The sequence below is a fragment of the Protopterus annectens genome, chromosome 8.part0 (genome assembly GCF_019279795.1).
Source record: "Protopterus annectens isolate FY-2018-M chromosome 8.part0, PAN1.0, whole genome shotgun sequence".
NCBI lineage: Eukaryota > Metazoa > Chordata > Ceratodontiformes > Protopteridae > Protopterus > Protopterus annectens.
This window is the reverse complement of record NC_056741.1, coordinates 1,336,783,416-1,336,801,899: the sequence shown is the minus strand read 5'-3', so window position 1 is coordinate 1,336,801,899 and position 18,484 is coordinate 1,336,783,416. Positions and strand designations below refer to the sequence as shown.

The window sequence follows — 18,484 nt, the reverse complement described above, 5'->3', positions numbered from 1 at the left end:
AATGAAGGAAAGATTAAGTAATACCATTATGGAAAGAGAAAATTTTATAAAACTCAGTCTGAATAGTGGATAACTTTTTTACAGTCGCATCTGATGCAAGAACAGACAAAAAATATAAAACATGCAACTATGCATTGGAAGATTTAGGACACAGTGTCAACATATTTTAATTTGAAAGAAATCAAGGAAAAACTACAAAAATTATGTAAACAAAGTTTTAGTAAAGGAAGATGGTAGTGTAATGAAAATTACAAAGGAAACATTTACTACATTATTCATAATCCCCCCCCTGAGTTCTATACGTATACGTATAATTCTGCTTAAAGAAAAAAGTGAATAAAACAAGTAACACAAAAAGATAAAAATTGAAAATGGAGATTTCTTTAAATGAGTTAGATAAAAGTATTAGGATAAGTAAATACAGATTCAGCCGCAAGACCAGATGGAATAGGATATGAAATGTATAAAAATTTAAGGGATGGACAAAAAAAAAAATAAAGATTATGAATGAATGATTAAATTAAGCTTTTATGTATAAAGAATTACGTAGTGGAATACTTACATTCATACAGAAGATACAAGACAAATCTGGAGACTGATGGTATAAGGATCTTTATGAAAATAAAAGACTTGAAATTAAAAAGAAAAGTATTACAGAAAATAGTACATAGTATAAAAGGGAAGGGCTGTCAGGAATCAATGAGAGAGAAGTTGTGGATAATACAATCAGGAAATAAGCAAAAATCATGATAGAAAACTTAAAGGCATTTGACAATTTTACACATCTTATAGGTAATAATGAAACAATACAAGTACAAAAGTTAGGAAATTATGTACGTCAGCATATTCGTAAGTAGAAATACTTTTGTAAGTGGCTGGTTAAGCCACGAGATTACAGATCAAGAGTGGTAGACAGGATGTCCAATGAATTGCATATGCTTTGCATTAGTTATGCATGCGATAGTATAGAAAATAAGTTACACAATGAAGGAGGTGAGGTATACAACACCTGAAAGGTGCTTTGTTATGCAACACAGATTACAGGGAATAATATTTCTCCATCAGAAAACCTTCAGTCTACAGAAAAAGGCAGCATTTTTCTAAAAGAGAAGATAGAAGAAGAAACAAAAAGAGGCTGGGGCAGGTGAAAAGGAAGAAATCAATGGGGAAAGATTGAAGGACATCACTAAGAAAAAAAAGGAGAGACGTTGACAACATGGCTCAAGCTGTGATGTACAAAGCCTGCTGGATAAGAACTGTATGCTTGGAAATGTAACAATGAAAAAAACAGTGGGATTAAAAAAACTAATGGCTAGTAAGTTCATTCCTTTGGAATGACTGACATAGCAGATATTCCTGAATTAGTTATTTGAAGATCCTTTAGATTTGGTCAGAAAATATACTCTTGTAATTGGAAATTCAATTAGAGGAACAGATACATTTGCAGAGAAGATAATTAACATCTAATAGCATTATGCTTGCCAGGAGCAAAAATATAGAGGATGCGAGACACGCCTTAGAATGCCTTAACGTAAGGAAGTATGGATCTATTTTTATTCAGGTCACTACAATTGATCTCATCCACAAGGACTCCCTGCTATCATACAGCAACTAAACAGCTGAAATTCTTAGTTACAGTCAGGGTGTCCCACAGGGCTCCATCCTAGGCTTTTACTTGTTTAGATTGCATCTTTCAGACCTACCTTTTCATCTGAGGTGTTCTATAGTCTACATGCAGATGACGTGCAATTGGGTAAACTGACTGAAGACATGCCCTGTCCAACATGTGAAAAAAAAACCTTGACTAAATTGACCATTTGGGCACAGGAGAATAAATGTTGATAAATTCACCAAGCATATGATATTTGGGAGACCTAAATTGAATGGTGAATATTTAATATAGCACACAGTGACTGAAGTTAAGTTACAGCACTATACGTTGTATAAAAGATTTAAAGTCTAGAAAATCACAAATTAAGTCATTGTTTGTTGATTACATTAGACCCAAACTTGAGTATGGAACAACATTACAAGAAAACAAGGATGCCTGAACTGGAAAGAGCACAGCAGAAATATAGCAAGAGCATCCATGGATGTGAAAATTTAAGTTGAGACACAAATATTTGAACTTGTCTAGTGTCTCTTACAGATACTTAAGAGGTGACGTTATTTAGGTACATTGGGCATTAGAGACCACTACTTCTGGGAACGTTCGAGTTTATCAAAAAGCAGTAGAGAATCAGACAACCTATGCAGAAAATTCTATAGGAATGAGTAGTATACAAATTGGTTCTCAGAGAGCAGAGGATGCATGGAACAAACTAACAAATTACGTTAAAGCAAGCACTAGTTTAGATAGATATTTTTTAACAGCCTGGACACTTACAAGAACTGCTTTGGTATATTGGCAGGCCCATGCTTGAAATATTTGCATGCCTGTACGTATGCAAGGGTTAAGAACTTCAGTTCTGTTAACATATGCAGATGACAAATTTGGGGGAAAATGGGTAAAAAAGTGTATTTATCCTGCCAACAGTATTTGAAAAGTAATTATTGCAAATATTTTTTTCATTTATACGGGGCTCTAGATTAAAACCAGTAAAAAGATGTTTTGAATGTAAATAAAGGTGGTGGTTTAGGGTTATTAGCCCAATGGTATATGCAGCTTCCTTACATTTGTACAAAAGTGGATAAATGAAAAAGATGGGAAATTAATAAATTGTACAAATACAAGTATGATAAATGTGAGGATATGGTAAAAAATAGAAAAAAGTGTACAAACACCCAAAAACAATAAAAAAAAATATTTTTCGTAGAAAATAAAAATTGTTATAGAAAAGTATGTTACAAAAATGCAATGAAAATCTAACAGATGAAAAATTAAAGCTATAAAAATAAATAAATGGTACAATCAAATAAAATGTCAAGATTACTGTTGAGATTGCGAATAATCAGTAAAAGGAAATTTGCCATATTAAAAAAAAAGTGATAAAATATGTTTACATAGTCAAGAAAAATATAAACTAGGTAAAGTATTTTATCCACTTTTGTATCTTAAAAAATGAACATGGATATGATTAAATATGACTAAACAGAAATGTTAAGAAAATAAGTTATGTTCTATGGGTTATTTGAAATGGTAAATGGATTTTAGCAACAATACTAGATAAACAAATGGTGGTTATGGAAAAGGATGGGGGGGGGGTCTAATAGGGATAAACATTTAGTATGAATGCAAGGGAAATTAGTATGTGTAAACAGATTTGTACATGTGTGAAGTACTGTGGATATTTTTCAGGCACCTGAGCTACTTACCAACTCAGGGTATATGGTACCTCAGTTTAATGCTTCAGCTGAAGGACGACACTCAACATGTGCAGAACTCCTTTTGTGCTACACTGCAGTGTCAGCAATCCACCTACCTGGCGTGGTAAGGGAACACAGTGCCTTCTGCACCAAAGGCAAGTATGCTACCTATTGCATCACTGACATTGCAGGTTCTAAGCTGCTTATGCTTCTTAACTCCTGAAGCAGCTAAACTCTGAAAAAATGATTTTTTCCCCCCACTCCTTATAAGTACAGCCAAAGCGAATACTTCCTACATTGTCTGGGAGAAATCAACTAAAAATAATGAACTTGATAAAGAAGCATCCCTCACCCAAATTAAACCATTGGCATAGCAGTCCTAGACAAATATGCTTCCTACAAAAGGCACTTATGAAAGTAGCAGCCCCTTTTTGAAGCCAAAGGTTACCACCCAACCACAAAACAGAATGGGGAAATATTTTCAAATAACTAAAACAGAAAACTGAACATTTGTTATACAAAATACATACACTATTAACCTTAAAACAGAACCTAGATGACTGAATAAGCACCCTCAAACTTACCCTGGGGTTGACTGGCCTAGCCCTCCTATAGAAGGAGACTAGAACCCAATAGCAAGCACTGGCAAGGCATAAATGGTCACAAGATATGTAAGAATTTCAAAGCAATTTAAACGTATGAAATGTGGAAAGCCCCTAATGTGCACGTAGGCACTAAGAGATGCAACTTTTGAGAACAGGTTCTTAGGAAAGAAGTTTAGACTATCTAATAAAATGACTAATGATTTAAAAAGAGGACTGTCAATTCTCACATTTTTCACCAAAATACTTAAGGCAATCTGGGATATATGAAATTCATTCAAGTTGAAATACTGTAGTGAAGCCCCAGAAAGGCTTAGCATAAGCACCATGATGCATCAAAACACAGCAGAGTTGTACAAGATGAACTTACCAATAACAGCTTTACAGTAGATATTCTAGTTATCACTGCTGCAATAGCCACTCCCATTGTTTTTTTATGTTAGTGTGTAGACTTTTTTTTTTTTTTTTTTTTTTACTGTTATTCCTATCCCTGTCCTGAATGGGCTCAGCCTCACTGTCAGCTCATCTTGAGCTGCTTGACAGTCTGAGTGCATGAAAGCCACCCTGAAGTTTTGGAAGCTGGCTGCTATATTCTTGGTGGAATACAACCCATACAGCTAAAGCTATTGCAGCAGTGATCATTCAAACATCTATAGTTATGGCAAGTTCAGCTTAAGCAACTGTACTGCATAGTTATACGAATTAATTGGCAAGTTAGTTTTTGGCCACTCAGCTTTAAGATTTTTTTTTGGGGGGGGTTACCACTTGTCCCACTTTGCGAGGGAGAGTCCCTCTTTGGGCAGTTGTGTCCTGCAAAAAATTTGAAAAAATGGCAAATGTCCTGAGATTTTAGGACAAAAGTGTCTCCTATATTTTCTTTAATAGTTGCATAAAACTGTTGTTTTCTATCTGAAAACCTACATGTTACAAGAAACAGAATAAGCAACTCAAATGCTACAATAAGCTTTTATTCTGGCCAAAAAGTGAAGTTCTGTCCTTTGTACTGGCCGTGGGTATGTTTTGACCTACAAAATCTGACGTTTCTACAAAAATGCCCCACTTTGGGTATCTGAAAAAGTGGCAACCGGGGGGGGGGTTGTGTACAATAAAAACAACAAGGAACGTTTTATAACGTAGTATCATCATCCTTCTACAGATGCTTTGAGAGGGTGAAGAGCCTCACAAACAAGCATAATAACGTGGAAACAATTACATAATTCCACTACAAACTGGACCCAACATATACAATATATTAATGCTATTTTTTGCCACAGGGATTATCAGGGAGGAGGAACAGCAGCAACTTCGCCCACAAAAATCTAAAAAAAATATTAAAGATTCTACTGTAATGAATGCGACCTACGGGCGAACTAGTGCATAACAAAAAGTGTAAGCATTGCGTCCTGGCGTGGGAACACACTGGTGAGAGGGGCGATACAACTTAGAATCCTTCAACAGTACGAAGGTAAAATATAACAAGAGAAACGGCATCCATCAATTTCACCCAATTACCTGCATCATTCTACTAACAGTGGAGATTACACGTTTAATTTAAATCCTATAAAGTGGAACAGATTAGACCATACATGCAATTATTAATCCTTTATTAAATGTTCTCGTAGTAGGAAAACTAATTGTGTCCATAATAATTCATTACGAAAATAAATGCTGTGATTTTGTTTAACGTGTTTAAATACCAGGCTTTTTAGATTGCATTTCTATCGCTACATTATCTAGGCACCGTAAGGAATTAAAGAAACCTTATTGGCAACCAGAACCCCAAGTTACAAGAAACAGCAGTTAGCGGGTTGGGAAGATAGCCTAATGGTCAAGGTGTTTATTTTACAAGCACAAGGTACAAGGTTGGAGTCTCACAAGGGATAATTAGCTAGGCTTACAATGGCTCGCGAGAGCAGTTAGCTTAGTACTAACCTATGAACCTAAGAGTTGCTCCTGCCATCTCCCAAACAAGTCCACACTATTCAGGTCAAAAGTTAAACGCAGTTTAACTACCTGACAACCGGCTCATCGAACCTGAAGTTAAAGTGAAACTAGGACCCTTAATAACCTGCGTTAACGCCTCAGTGGATACAAGTACAATGAAAATAGTTACCATCTTAACTAGATAAACGTATGCCAAACAACGTAACCTGCATTAACTACACCTGTTCGCCGAAGTGGGGCTTCAGCAAGGATTTGACTGCGACACATTTTCTATTTGCAGCCATTTTACAAAACCGGCATCAAACTTAAGAAAAAGACATTTCACCCACAAATAGTAAGCACAATCCGCAGCAAGACGTGAATACTTTAACGCACAATCAAGAAAAAATAAGGCTTGCACCCCCTTCCCCAACATACAAACGTGCAAGAATAAAGCCTTAATACAATTCAAAAGTTAAATGTTACTTATTACAAAAGGCATCAGTTGGATAGTCACCATATAGGTTAAATAATTCCAAATATGCAATAATCAAAGAGCAAATTTAACAGCCTACCAATCGTTCCATTTTCTCGCATAGAAAATAAAACGTTCAAGTCCATACCAGCCAATCTCTCCCAGTTAAATACATAACCATTTAGGATGCTCTTAAAGAGTTACAAACATGTCATTCTTCCTCACCCCTTGTCTCTCCCGCGACCTCTGCCAGCAAATCCAGGCATGCTATAAACGAAAATCAAAATTACTTTAAAAAAGCTTGGACGATGTATGAAATATGGCCAGTTAGTATACCACCAGCGAAAGAAAAAAGCCGGTTAGTTACCGGTTTTAAAAGAAACAAGTCCGTCCTTCTGTTATCAGTACCAAAATAGGTGCGGAATGTACTAGAATCGAATATCCTTCCGACTGGTCCAATGTAGACCTGAGAAGTTACAATTATAAAACTGCTTTAATGTGACACAGGAAAGGGGTGGGTGCTCTGTATTCCATGTACTTATAAGTAAAGATTTTAACAATGTGTTTGAAATTATTTATCTGTATTTCAGCGAACTTTACTGGTTTTAAATGGAAATACTTAGATTCACCTTTTTTTTGTTGTGTTGAATACCTAAAGCAAAAGTGGCTTGGTTTATATTATACTTAAGAGAAACGCATTTGGTCGAAAAATAAATAAGCCTAGCGGGTGGCGGCCGCAAAGCACGCAATTTAGAAAACGGTGCATCATCATGTTTGCAGTTTGGTCTCGCTTAGCTTTTGGCAGTAAGAATTAATTTAAGACTACAACATTTAGACCAACTGTTGTATTTCACCATACCATTAATTGGTAGAGAAATGGTGAAAAAAAGGTTAATGTGGGCAAATTAAGATCAACATACATTAAAAAAGTCTTCCTCCCCCCAAAAATTAACAAATAAATAAAAATAAAAACGCTAGTTTATACTCGAGACTGAACCGTTTCTGAAGCTTCTAAGACAATAGCAACTAATACAAGCCAGGATTAGCGATGAGAGAAGTTGATGTAAGACTTAGGGCGCAGCATTATATTCAGAAACCTTTACGAAGCTACTGATTTAGATCCAGTAGCTGTGCAAAATATAGGAAACAATAGCAAAAATGAGCTTCTGTCTGACCCATTTTAAGTTCATAGTTGACATAGACTCACCTGGACCTACTTGAACTTCACTTTAAGAGGTACATGCTTAGGAGGACATGCATTTTAAAAGACTGTTACACTCACACACTTATTAAGTCTGTACAATTTTTTTTTACATAACAATCTTTTAAAAAAATCCCAAATTAATGCTTACTTTCTGCAACACAAGATAACTTTGTGACCACATGGACTCTTCAAATGCAGATTTAAGATTTTCTTTCAGAAATGGTAGCCTAAGAAATTATGCACTGTGGTCTTCTGTGAGTTATGATTTCCACCACTGGACTGAAAAAGAACATTACTTTCAATTTGGTGCAGTAAGTCCTTTTTTAACACCTTTATTAAATTATCGCTTAAAACATAAGTATATGCACATTAACAGAAAAATAAAAGAAACAATATCAGCATTTTCCATTTATATTCATTATACGTGTGTTTTCTTCTTTATAACTGTCTTTCAGACCAACAGTGCATAAACCAATTCTTGCCTTTCCTTAAACTCACTCCTCCTTCTATCTATTATTCTACGTGTATTGTTTCCATAAATTCCATTTATTTTGATGTAATTTGCTTCTTCTGTTTTCTAAATATCCCCCTTCCAGTTATTTTATCTCTTTATAATATTCAGTACTTCAAATGCAATTGGCGTTCATTTAGATTTCCATTTTCTAATTGCCTTTTTTGACAGCCAAAATAATTAAACTTAATAAGACCTTATAGTAATCTGATTTCCAAAGTTTCTCCCCCCCTCTTTCCTTGCTACTGTCTGTTGTGTAAGATATTTAAGTACTCTTCCCATCCATTGTTTTCCATAGATCAATGATATTGAGTGCCCACCCAGCAAAACAGTATTGCTCTTGAATAAACATCCCTTACTACAACTTGTCTCCTGCTCATTTTCCCAGAGCTTACATCTGCTTGGCACCCTTGCCACACTCTAAGAGGGTTCTAAATCCGTGGCAGTTGAGTTTTATTTTATTATACTGCACTTCAATTAACTGTTTTAGAGTGTTACTGCTTTATTTTTGCTTTAGTTGTTCATTTTTCCCTTTAAATAATTTTAAAGGTCCCTTATACTTGAAATTGCCTTGTAAAAGTAGTTTAAGTTGATTTGTGGTAGCATTACACTCTCAAGCAATCTTTTTTGTGTTTTTACATTAAGAGGACTGGGATAGTCCCATCTAGTGGCAGTAGATGGTGGCCTGGTCTATCTGAGTTAGGAAACACGTAAGAAAACTGTAAGCCAGGGACTTAACTGTTTGTTGTTGAATTGCACTTGAGAGTCCTTTTTGTTGTGCTTCTAAATTAGGAAGTCCAGTATCATTCATCTTGTGGCAGAAGGTATTTGCCTATTCTCTCTGAGCTGAGAAGCACTCCAAGAGAGCCCAAAGCGTAATCATTAATTGGCCAGAGGAAACCAGAGTCAGTTTTCATTTTTTTTCTGTTTGCTGTAAATTAGACACATTTGTGTAGAGCTATACATTGCACAGCAATGGTTGACAGTGCCCTTTACAGAGGCAAATGCTTTGACAATAAAGTGTACCTGTAAAACTATATTAGGATTGTAACCTGTAATGCAGTGAAGCATTGCACAGAGTTAAGCTTAGAGCAACTAGTTTGCACATCGAACAGCACTAATACTATATCCCAGCACTATCTAACATCTGCCCTTTACCCTAGAAATCATCCGGGAGACCTTTGTAAAACCCAGTCCTTAAACCATAATAGACCATTAATCCTTAAAGAAACCAACATATTATGCAAGAGATGTACCTACACAAGTTCCTTGGAGACAAAAATCTGACTTAACAAAGAAGGTTGTCAGGAACACACACTACATCCTCCACATATAACTTACCACTTACCATACCCATAGACCATTTTTTGCTGAGGCACTTAAAAGAAATCTTTCCAAACCTCAAAGACCTCCTAAGCCTACAAACAGCAATGCCGATCCTCAGCAATCTCTAAAGTAAATGCCAAAAGCAAGAAAAAACAACGGACATAAGCCTGCACCCAATTGTTCCCCAAGATCGAAGCCCATAAAGCAAACAAACACTTTACCTAGGACTCATCATAGAACATTCCATTGTATGAAACACAGATGCTCTGGTGCCAGGATCCATAATATCATGCATGCACTGAAATCCCTGCACCATAGGTACAACTATGATTCTATCATACTCCATGTGGGTGTAAATGACCTAAGATGTACATGACTGGACTATATGAAAGAGACATTAGGGATCTTTTTGAATATATGTCACATACAGGTATGTGCCTTGCACTGAGCAGCATTCTACCTTCACCAATGATGATGCCATACTATGAACAAAAAATTATTAATTTTAACAATTAGCTTAGCTTCTGGTGTCATTCTGTGGGGGATTCAATATCTGTCAGCATGGGAGGACATGGTTGACAGACCATGTTGCTTTGGCAAGAATGGTATACACCTGTCCATCTTAGGCTTTCAGATATTGGCTAAAACTTTAAGCACCCCCTTAGAACCTTTTCTAAGCAATGCTAGCATAACAAACCTTCTGGGGACTTTCAGTTCCGACAGCAATGGAGCAGCAGCTTTCCAGAACCTTGCTGTCCTTCTGTACCAAACCAGGGATGTATTATTAACTGATGCTTTGGGATCTCTCTGCTTCGGCTGGAGATGAAGTATATGCATCACAGGAATTCTGCATGTGCTGGCTTATGATACATAAAAAAGACTAAAATGATTAGCAGAAGTCCCACTCTATCGGCCATCTTTTCATGTGGAACCAGTACACAGGATTCACCACATTCCATACCAGCTATGGTGACTAATGGAGGAATGGAGACCTTAGATAAAAAAGTGGATTTACTTCTATCCAAAATATAGAGAATAAGTGCAACACTAGTGAAGTTCATCAACAAAATGGATGAAAGTTGTAAGACATGAAAGGGACTTTGACAGAGCTCTTGGACATGCCAGTAACTGTAGTGACAGATACTATTGAGTTAAAACATGAGACAGAGCATCTCACACTTAGGCTTGAGTATATTAAAGCCAAGCTTATTGACCTAGAAGATTATTGCCATAGAAAGAATCTATGGTTAGTAGGCATCCCTGAAATTATCATAACAGAGAGTTACAAGGCTTTTATTAGTCAAAGACTTGCTGAATGGACAGGCATTCCAACTTCTGAAATATATGTGCTTTCTGCTGTGTGGGAACCAGGAAGAGGATCACATACTTAAACCAAAGGATATTTATAGATAATGATTATGCACTGTAAACGAGAGCCTGTGGAGTGGTATATCGGTTAGCCATTAAGGTGTGCAGAGAGAATGGCTGGAAATTTCACCTGTTGTATCTTTCAGAATTAAAAGTTTGGCTGCTGGGTGGCACTCGTATTTCATACACCAGGGGATGCCATATCCAAATTGGATTAATCCTTGGCTACAGACACATTGCACACCAGTACTTCTGTTGGTTGTCTGGATAGGCACCCCCCCCTCCCTTGCATCCCAGAAAAGAAACACCAAAAGGACTGGAACCATTTCCTTTATTTAAAAGGAGAATGATTCTGAGTCAGAAAGCTGCAATAAATACTGGCATGGTAAATAATCTTGTGGTTTTGGAAGAAGCTCAAAGTTATACTTCTGACTCAATAAAAGAAAAATAGATACTTAAGAAGTAACAGGAATTATTTAGAGGGGCTGACAAAGGTTAAAGTATTGCAGAATAAGAGGAATCTCACAGAATAAACAGAGGTGCAATTGCAGAGTGCTAAAGAGAAATTAAGGGACTACCTTGATAATATTCATGAGTTTAGAACTGTTAAGCACCTGTTTTTTGATAATAGCTCCAGCTCACAAAACATTTAGCACAATGGCTCAAGCAACAGTAAGCAGAAAGGGTTGTTGTTATGCTTAGGGAGCCTATAACAAAAAAATAACCAGAGATCCTATTGAGGTATGATAAATATTTCAGAAATGTTATGAACATCTGTACAAAGCAGAGAAATGTGGAAATCAAGAAAAAGTACAAATGGGAATATTTACAGAAGAATTAAATATGCCAAGGTTAGAGGTAGATGTGGCTTAATTATTAACAGCTAAGACAGGAAGAACTTAGATAAAAATGGTGATAATCTACAAGAAAATATCTCAGAATAGATGGTACTCTTGTAGAAGTTTGGAAGCCTGCAGGGAAGAAAGTGATAAAGATCTGGAATGTTTTGTTTAACAGTATTTCAAAAGATGGAGAAGCACCAACATACTGGGAGAAAGCTGTGGTGACTGTAAACATAAAGATGGTAAAGACCCATCAGACCTAGCTTCATATAGGCCCATTTCAATTGTAAACCATGACTGTAAACAGTTTATGTCTATAACAGATAAAAAGGGTAAAGATGTTACCAAAATTGATAGATATGGATTAGTGTGGTTTTGTGGAGGGGAGGCAAACATTTGACAACATTAATAGAACAGTTATGATCCAGAGGGAAGTAGAATGTAAGAAAATACCACAAATGTTGGTGGGTCTTGATGCAGAGAAGGCATTTGACAGAATAAGCTTGAATTTTATGAGGTAAGGCAATGGAAGCATTTGCATTTCCTGACAGAATATTAAGGTTAATTAGGAGGATATATCAGGTATCAGAGTTGAAAATTAAAGTGGGGAGTTTTTCTCTGATAAGTTGTGTTTGAACAGAGGAACCAGGCAGGGGTGTCCTCTTTTCAGATTGTTGTTTGCACTATATTTAGAATAACTGGAAAAGAATATAAGGGACTCAGAAATTCAAGGATATAATTGGTATGATAGCCAAGAAAAGTTGGCTTTATTTGCAGATTTTATTATTTTGTACCTGATAAAACCAGAAAAGGACATTTCAGTGTCCTGGAACATTCTAAGGCAGTTTCAATTCTTTTTTGGGATACAAAATTAATGAAGATAAAACAAAGGCAATAGCTGTAAACTATGTACATGAACACAAACTAGTTCACTAATACCCATATTTATGAGGAAATGATAAAATTAAGTACTTAGGCGTACGGGTTAAAAATAACGTTGTTATCATCGCTAAGGATATGTGAGAAGAGACTAAACAAAAGATAATATAGAAACTGAGAAACTGAAAGCTCTGTTTTATAGATATAGATAGCAGGATACAAGCAGTGAAAAAGTATTTAATCCTTTTTGTTTTATACACAGGTCAGCCATATTTTTCTCAATCGGAGGGGGGGGAGTTGTGGATAGCAATTAATAAAGATTTAAAGGATTTTATCTGGGAGGTAAAGGGGGCAAGAGTCAATTGTGATAAGCTGATCACTTCAATAGAACAAGGTGGTTTGGGATTAATTGATTTGAAGGGATATTTCAGAGCTACACAGTTAAGGCTTCTATACATAGCACAAACAGAAAACTGTAATTCAAAACAGAAAGGGATGGTGATGAAACAAGGGGAGGTTCAAGAAATAAGGAGAGCCTGGGATTTTGGATGCAGATCCTTAAAGACAATAACAGTAGCTATACAGAATATTATATTCATAAAACAGCATAAAGTATTCTAAGAACTAAGCCAAGATGGAAATGAAGAAAGTAGATTCTGTTGATAGGGATTGTGATGACCCCACTTAAAACCAGGGCAGTAACTAAGGAGACTCAGTCCTCACCACTGTCTCTAGTAAGGGAGCGTCACTGAAAGCAGGGATAGAAATACACAGTTTCTCTTCAGAGTACACCAGGAACAGGTTCCAAACCTGGGACTGGACTATATGCTTCACTCCAGGTCCCCAAATGAGTCTTCATACTAACCACAGCCGAACACTGTGGCGCAGTTCAAGGTATTTGACACACTGACTCTTAAATATTTGATATTCACACATACAAACACTCTTGGAAAAGACTAGAACAGATTTACCTGCTATGTCCTCTTTCCCAAATTACAAGGTAATAGCTGCCACCAGTCAAATACCACAATACCCTTCAAAAGGGGTGTTCAATTATATTGGGTAAAATCAATATTGATATAAATGGTAGCATGTAATCCAAGCAGTAAGGCTTTTTGGAGTGGCCCTGGTGTTATCACAATAAGCATAAACACTCTCAGGTTACTAAAAGCACTTTCTAAATAACCAGCCACAATAAAAGGTAGTAAAATATTTAATAATAAATACAATTATTTAAAACATATACACTGAATAACTAATTTTAATAAACCACAGAGTTTCACTCACAGGAATTATGAAAATAACACTGTAGGATAGATTTCACAATGATTGTAGAAAACCTCTATTTAACTAGAGTTCCCTAACTATCTAAATATTAACTGTCCCTGTCTAATCTAATAAAATCAGCAAGACAAGATGATATTCTTACTTCTGCCAGGCAAGATAAGGATTTATGCTGACTCTTCAGACTGTTGTCTAGTCCTCAGTGAGTGATGACTACTGATCTGGAAAATAACAACTGAACAACTACAACAACAACAACAACAACTTAACCTTGACTTAGAACCTGCTTTTATAGCAGAATTTTTTAAATTCAAAGAAAGCTGTTATAAGAATTCTATTCTCTCATATCAGACTTTAAAAAGTAAACAAGGCAGCTGCTGTGGAGATTCTATTCCTTTCAGCTCTGGCACACAATGACATCACATCTAGGTCAGCTGACTGGCATGACCTACATTCAGATTTCTTTTTTAAAATATATGTACATTTGGTCTGCCAGAAGAACACCATTTGATTCAAACATCTTATATAAATAAAAGTAATAATAAAAAAACATAAACTTATTTACAAAATTATAGCTAGTCCTGCTGGCATATATAACACAGGGTAATTTACAATTATTTACAAGTATTTATAAAACTTTAACCAGTCATGCTAGCACAGATAATATTTAATATCCTCACAAGGATGACTAGGGATACAGAGAATAGTTAAGAGAGGGCTGAAATTTACCGGAGAGAATTGACAAAGAAACCAAGATATTGGGGATTTTTGCTTGGAAGTGTTTGCATAAGTATGTTTATATACCAAGCAGGCTCCAAAGTATTTTTCCTCAAGTAGATTGCAAATGTTGGAGATGTGATGGCGAAGAAATAGGTAATTGGGAACATTTTTTTGAAGTGTAATGAGTTGGCAAATCTTAAAAAAACTCCCTGCATGCTACTCTAACAGAAATATTGGGTGAGCAAATTTGTGTAACCAAGGAAATGATGTTTTGAGTTTTGTTACAGGATCTGAACTGCTTAGACATAGTAAGCCCTTGCTGAGTTTAATTCTAGTGGCTGCCAAAAAAGCAAATACTCTAAAATGGAAATCAAAGTCTAAACCAACTGTTTCAGAAGTAGTGAATATAGTAAGATAGATAAAAGAACTGGAAATGGGATCTTTAGAAAAGGTTAGGAACAAATTACATTGAAAAAGGGAGTTGTGGGAACAATACATGCAGAATAATGTTTTGGAGGAGAATGAGGTTAAAGGCAAGGCAGGAAATGAATAAGTTATGTAATGTTTGATTGACAATGACTATATAGAAAATTATATATGATATATAATATTTGCAACTGAAAACATGTCAGTGTGGTTTGTTTTCATTTATATAAATGTATGATTGCCTATGGCATATGTGATAATTCAATGAAGATTTTTTTTAATGTTTAAAAAAGGGTATAGTTCTGACTCTATAAGTACTGGAACCTGATGATTGTAGCTTTCATGTTGAACAACAAAATGAAGATGTGGTTCTATTTTGGCAATGTTTACATGGGAGGATGTTAAATAAGCATTTATTATGTGTTTTTTTAATACCCCCCCCCCCCCGGCTATCATTTAATTTCACATACAATAATCAGGGAACCCAGTTATTAATATTTCTGTCTCACATAATCACTGTAAGATTGTTTATGTTAGGTGCTTGACTAGCTGTTTGCAAAATATAACCATACCTATTGGGGATGGAGAGTGGGCGATAATATAACAGTAGCAACTGGGAATGCAGAGTTGGTGAGTGGGGCTACTTTGATGATAATTTTGCATTTTAAAAACATTCTCATTTACACTGTCCTGCATGTTTATGTGGGTGTGTCTGACGTTATTGCTGCCTTAAAAAAGGGATTTTCCCTTCTTTTGGAAGCATGCTCTTCTACTTTGTAAATAGTTATTTTGGAGGGTATGATATTTATGTGGTACATATTACTTGGACCTATGTTATGTAAAATTTAGAAGTGATGGAATCTCTATATTTTTTGATTAGTCATCCACTGCTTATAAGGTGAAACACTTTCATGGATCTCCATATATTAATGTTCTATGGTCTTGATCTCCAAGGTATGTTTGAAAATATGTTAACATGGGTTAATTGAACATATTTTCCTGGAACATTAATGGGTTCTCTAAACTAATAAAGATATGAAGGATATTTGCTTATATATGGACATTTCATCCTGATATGTTGTTGTTATAAGAAGGATGCTTAAATGAACAGGGCACTCTACATTACTAAGGAGAAATTATAAAGGTGCATTCTCGTTTTATCCAGGGGAAGAAAGGGTAACATGATTCTTATTTACAGATGCACACAATTTTAAATTTTAGCTTGCCTCACAGACTCTGAGGGTAGGTTTGTAGGAGTAAAGGCTATTTTTTAGGCATACCTCTTATCTGTTCAGATTTTCACAGAATGTCCAGATTTTTTTCCTCATATTTTTGGTCTGTTCCTCATAAGATTTGTAACTTTCTGGCAAATCACTGATTATTGAAGTAATTAAATAATGACATAAATTTGAGTTTCAGACTTCATACACTTAAAAAATGCATGGTTGCTAACACAAAGCTTGTTATTCTAGCAACATTCTAAGTTTATAATAACAATATTTAAAATCAGCCCCTATCTTTGGGCCTTTGTTCCCCCATTCTCTTCCATTATTTTAGATTGTGTCCATCTTTCTTGTGCTAAGAGTCTGAGAGCTATGTTTTTAGGTAAACTATTCACTTTATTTTTGGTATATCTTCCAGCAGAGTCAAGCAATAGGCAATTGGCACTGATGATTAAAGACTGGATTTATTTCCAGGAAGGCATAGTGTTATGGGTTAGGAACTGGAATATAGTGTAGTCAAGTATGGATCTGATGTCTGGCCCACAAATTAACCATATATACCCCCCAGGGAAAGTTTATAAATAGGTATTTTCATTTATTAGGGCTGAAGGAGGTGCTTTTTCTCAGCTAATCTGCAATGTATACAAAGGACCATCAGCCTGAGTCAAAATCACCTCTGCTATATCTAAGGAAATTTTGATTCATAAAGGCACAAGACAAGAGTGCCCACTATCACTGTTGCTATTTGTCCTATTAACAAGCCACTGGCTATTACCCTAAGGGAGTCTGAGATAAGAGGCTATATCATAAATGGTCAGTGTTATAAACTAGCTTTATATGCTGGTGATCTTCTTCTATACTTAACATGTTTGGGAGAGATTTAACCCATTACAGCTGAGTGACGCCTCCAGATGTTTCTGCAGTTACCTCCTACTGCTCCTCTAGGTGTTAAAGATTACTTGTTTATATTTGCATTAATAATTCCAAAACCAGGCTATGTACAAGGTATCAGAATATCTTATCTTGAAACATTACATGATAGCACACACAACTGTATTGATATTTGACCTCTGTCAATGAGTATTTATTAGAACTGTAAGGTGATAAATTCATTTTTAAAGGCTTAAGCCACACCCACTGGGAGGTAAAGGTACACAATCAAAAGAGCTGTACTGGAGGAATGAGTTAAAACTGGTGTTTTTGCTATAGAACTTTGGTAGATTTTCAGGTTACAAGATAAATATGCCAAAAACAGAAGCAGGCAGGGTTGGTTGCAGCCACTCCCCTGAAATGGCACTACAATTTCCATTCTTACTTTAGGAAAATCTTATGGTGTACTTGGACTTTTACTTTGCCACCAGTTTGGAAGAAACTCTAAGGGTGATCTATGAAAATATAGTGTAAAAAAGTAAACATTTAATCATTAGTTGGAAAGACATGTATTTGTATTACTCTTAAAAAATACAGGTAATTGGATTGAATATCCTGCCCCTCATTCTTTATGTGTTTCAGGGTATTCCTCAACTAGTAATGCACGGATTAAAAACTTAACAAAAAATAGGATAACTTCCAGTATGGCACCCACCAGATAAGAGGTAGATGAGTCACACTCCCTGCATGGGTGAACAGAAATAGAAAAATAATGTATTGGTGACAAAAAATACTCATCAAAAGTGTTAGATGTCAAAGGATAAAACAACAAAAAAGGTAAAGAAATTAAATGAGCAAAACTTAAAAATGGCTGCTCTATTTGCATAGCAGCAAGTTGTCACCCCCCCCTCCACTGAGGTGAGAAGGCCCCAGTAGTAGAGATGTTGACCTCAGAGGGGAAAATGGATGAACATTCTGAAGAAATGGTCAAAATTACAGAAACCTTGATGGACTACATGAAAATAAATGAATTTAAGATACTCGAAATGGAAGGGGCATTAAGCAAGCATTCAGAAGACATTCAGAAATTGAAAAAGGATGGCGAAGAAACAGTAGGCAGGATGGAGGCAATAGAAACATTGCAAGAAGCTTTGCATGATCAGCTGGTAGAACTGTAAGATAGGGAGTGGAGGAAAAACCTGCATTTCATAAATATACTGGGAGCAGAAGGGACAAAGTGTAAAGAATACATAACTGAACATTTGCAAAAATGGATTGGCATACTAGCAGATGAAATCAGGATAGAAGGGGCTCACAGGGTATACATTCCAGCAGGAGAGAAGAAGCAAATGCCATGCCCTATAGTGGCCAAACTACAAACATGAAAAAATGGCAGCCCCTGCAGCTATGGCAATTGCATGGCTCCAAAAGTCCAAATAGCACTAAAAAATAACAGGGAGCCAGCAAACTGTAGCATTTCAATATTTATTAACTTAAATGGCTAAATAGCCATATAACATGAAAA

At 35.8% G+C, this 18,484-nt stretch overlaps 1 protein-coding gene across 1 annotated transcript in view; it reads right to left on the bottom strand.

The window, feature by feature from the left end:
- The window catches only part of LOC122808477 (probable ATP-dependent RNA helicase DDX5), a 710,554-nt gene extending 704,039 nt beyond the window's left edge, over window positions 1-6,515 (bottom strand). The window contains exon 1 of the mRNA XM_044079433.1: window positions 6,407-6,515. Coding sequence (XP_043935368.1) covers window positions 6,407-6,418 — 12 coding nt within the window. The 5' untranslated portion in view covers window positions 6,419-6,515. The remainder of the gene's footprint in view (window positions 1-6,406) is intronic.
- Window positions 6,516-18,484: the final 11,969 nt, after the last annotated feature.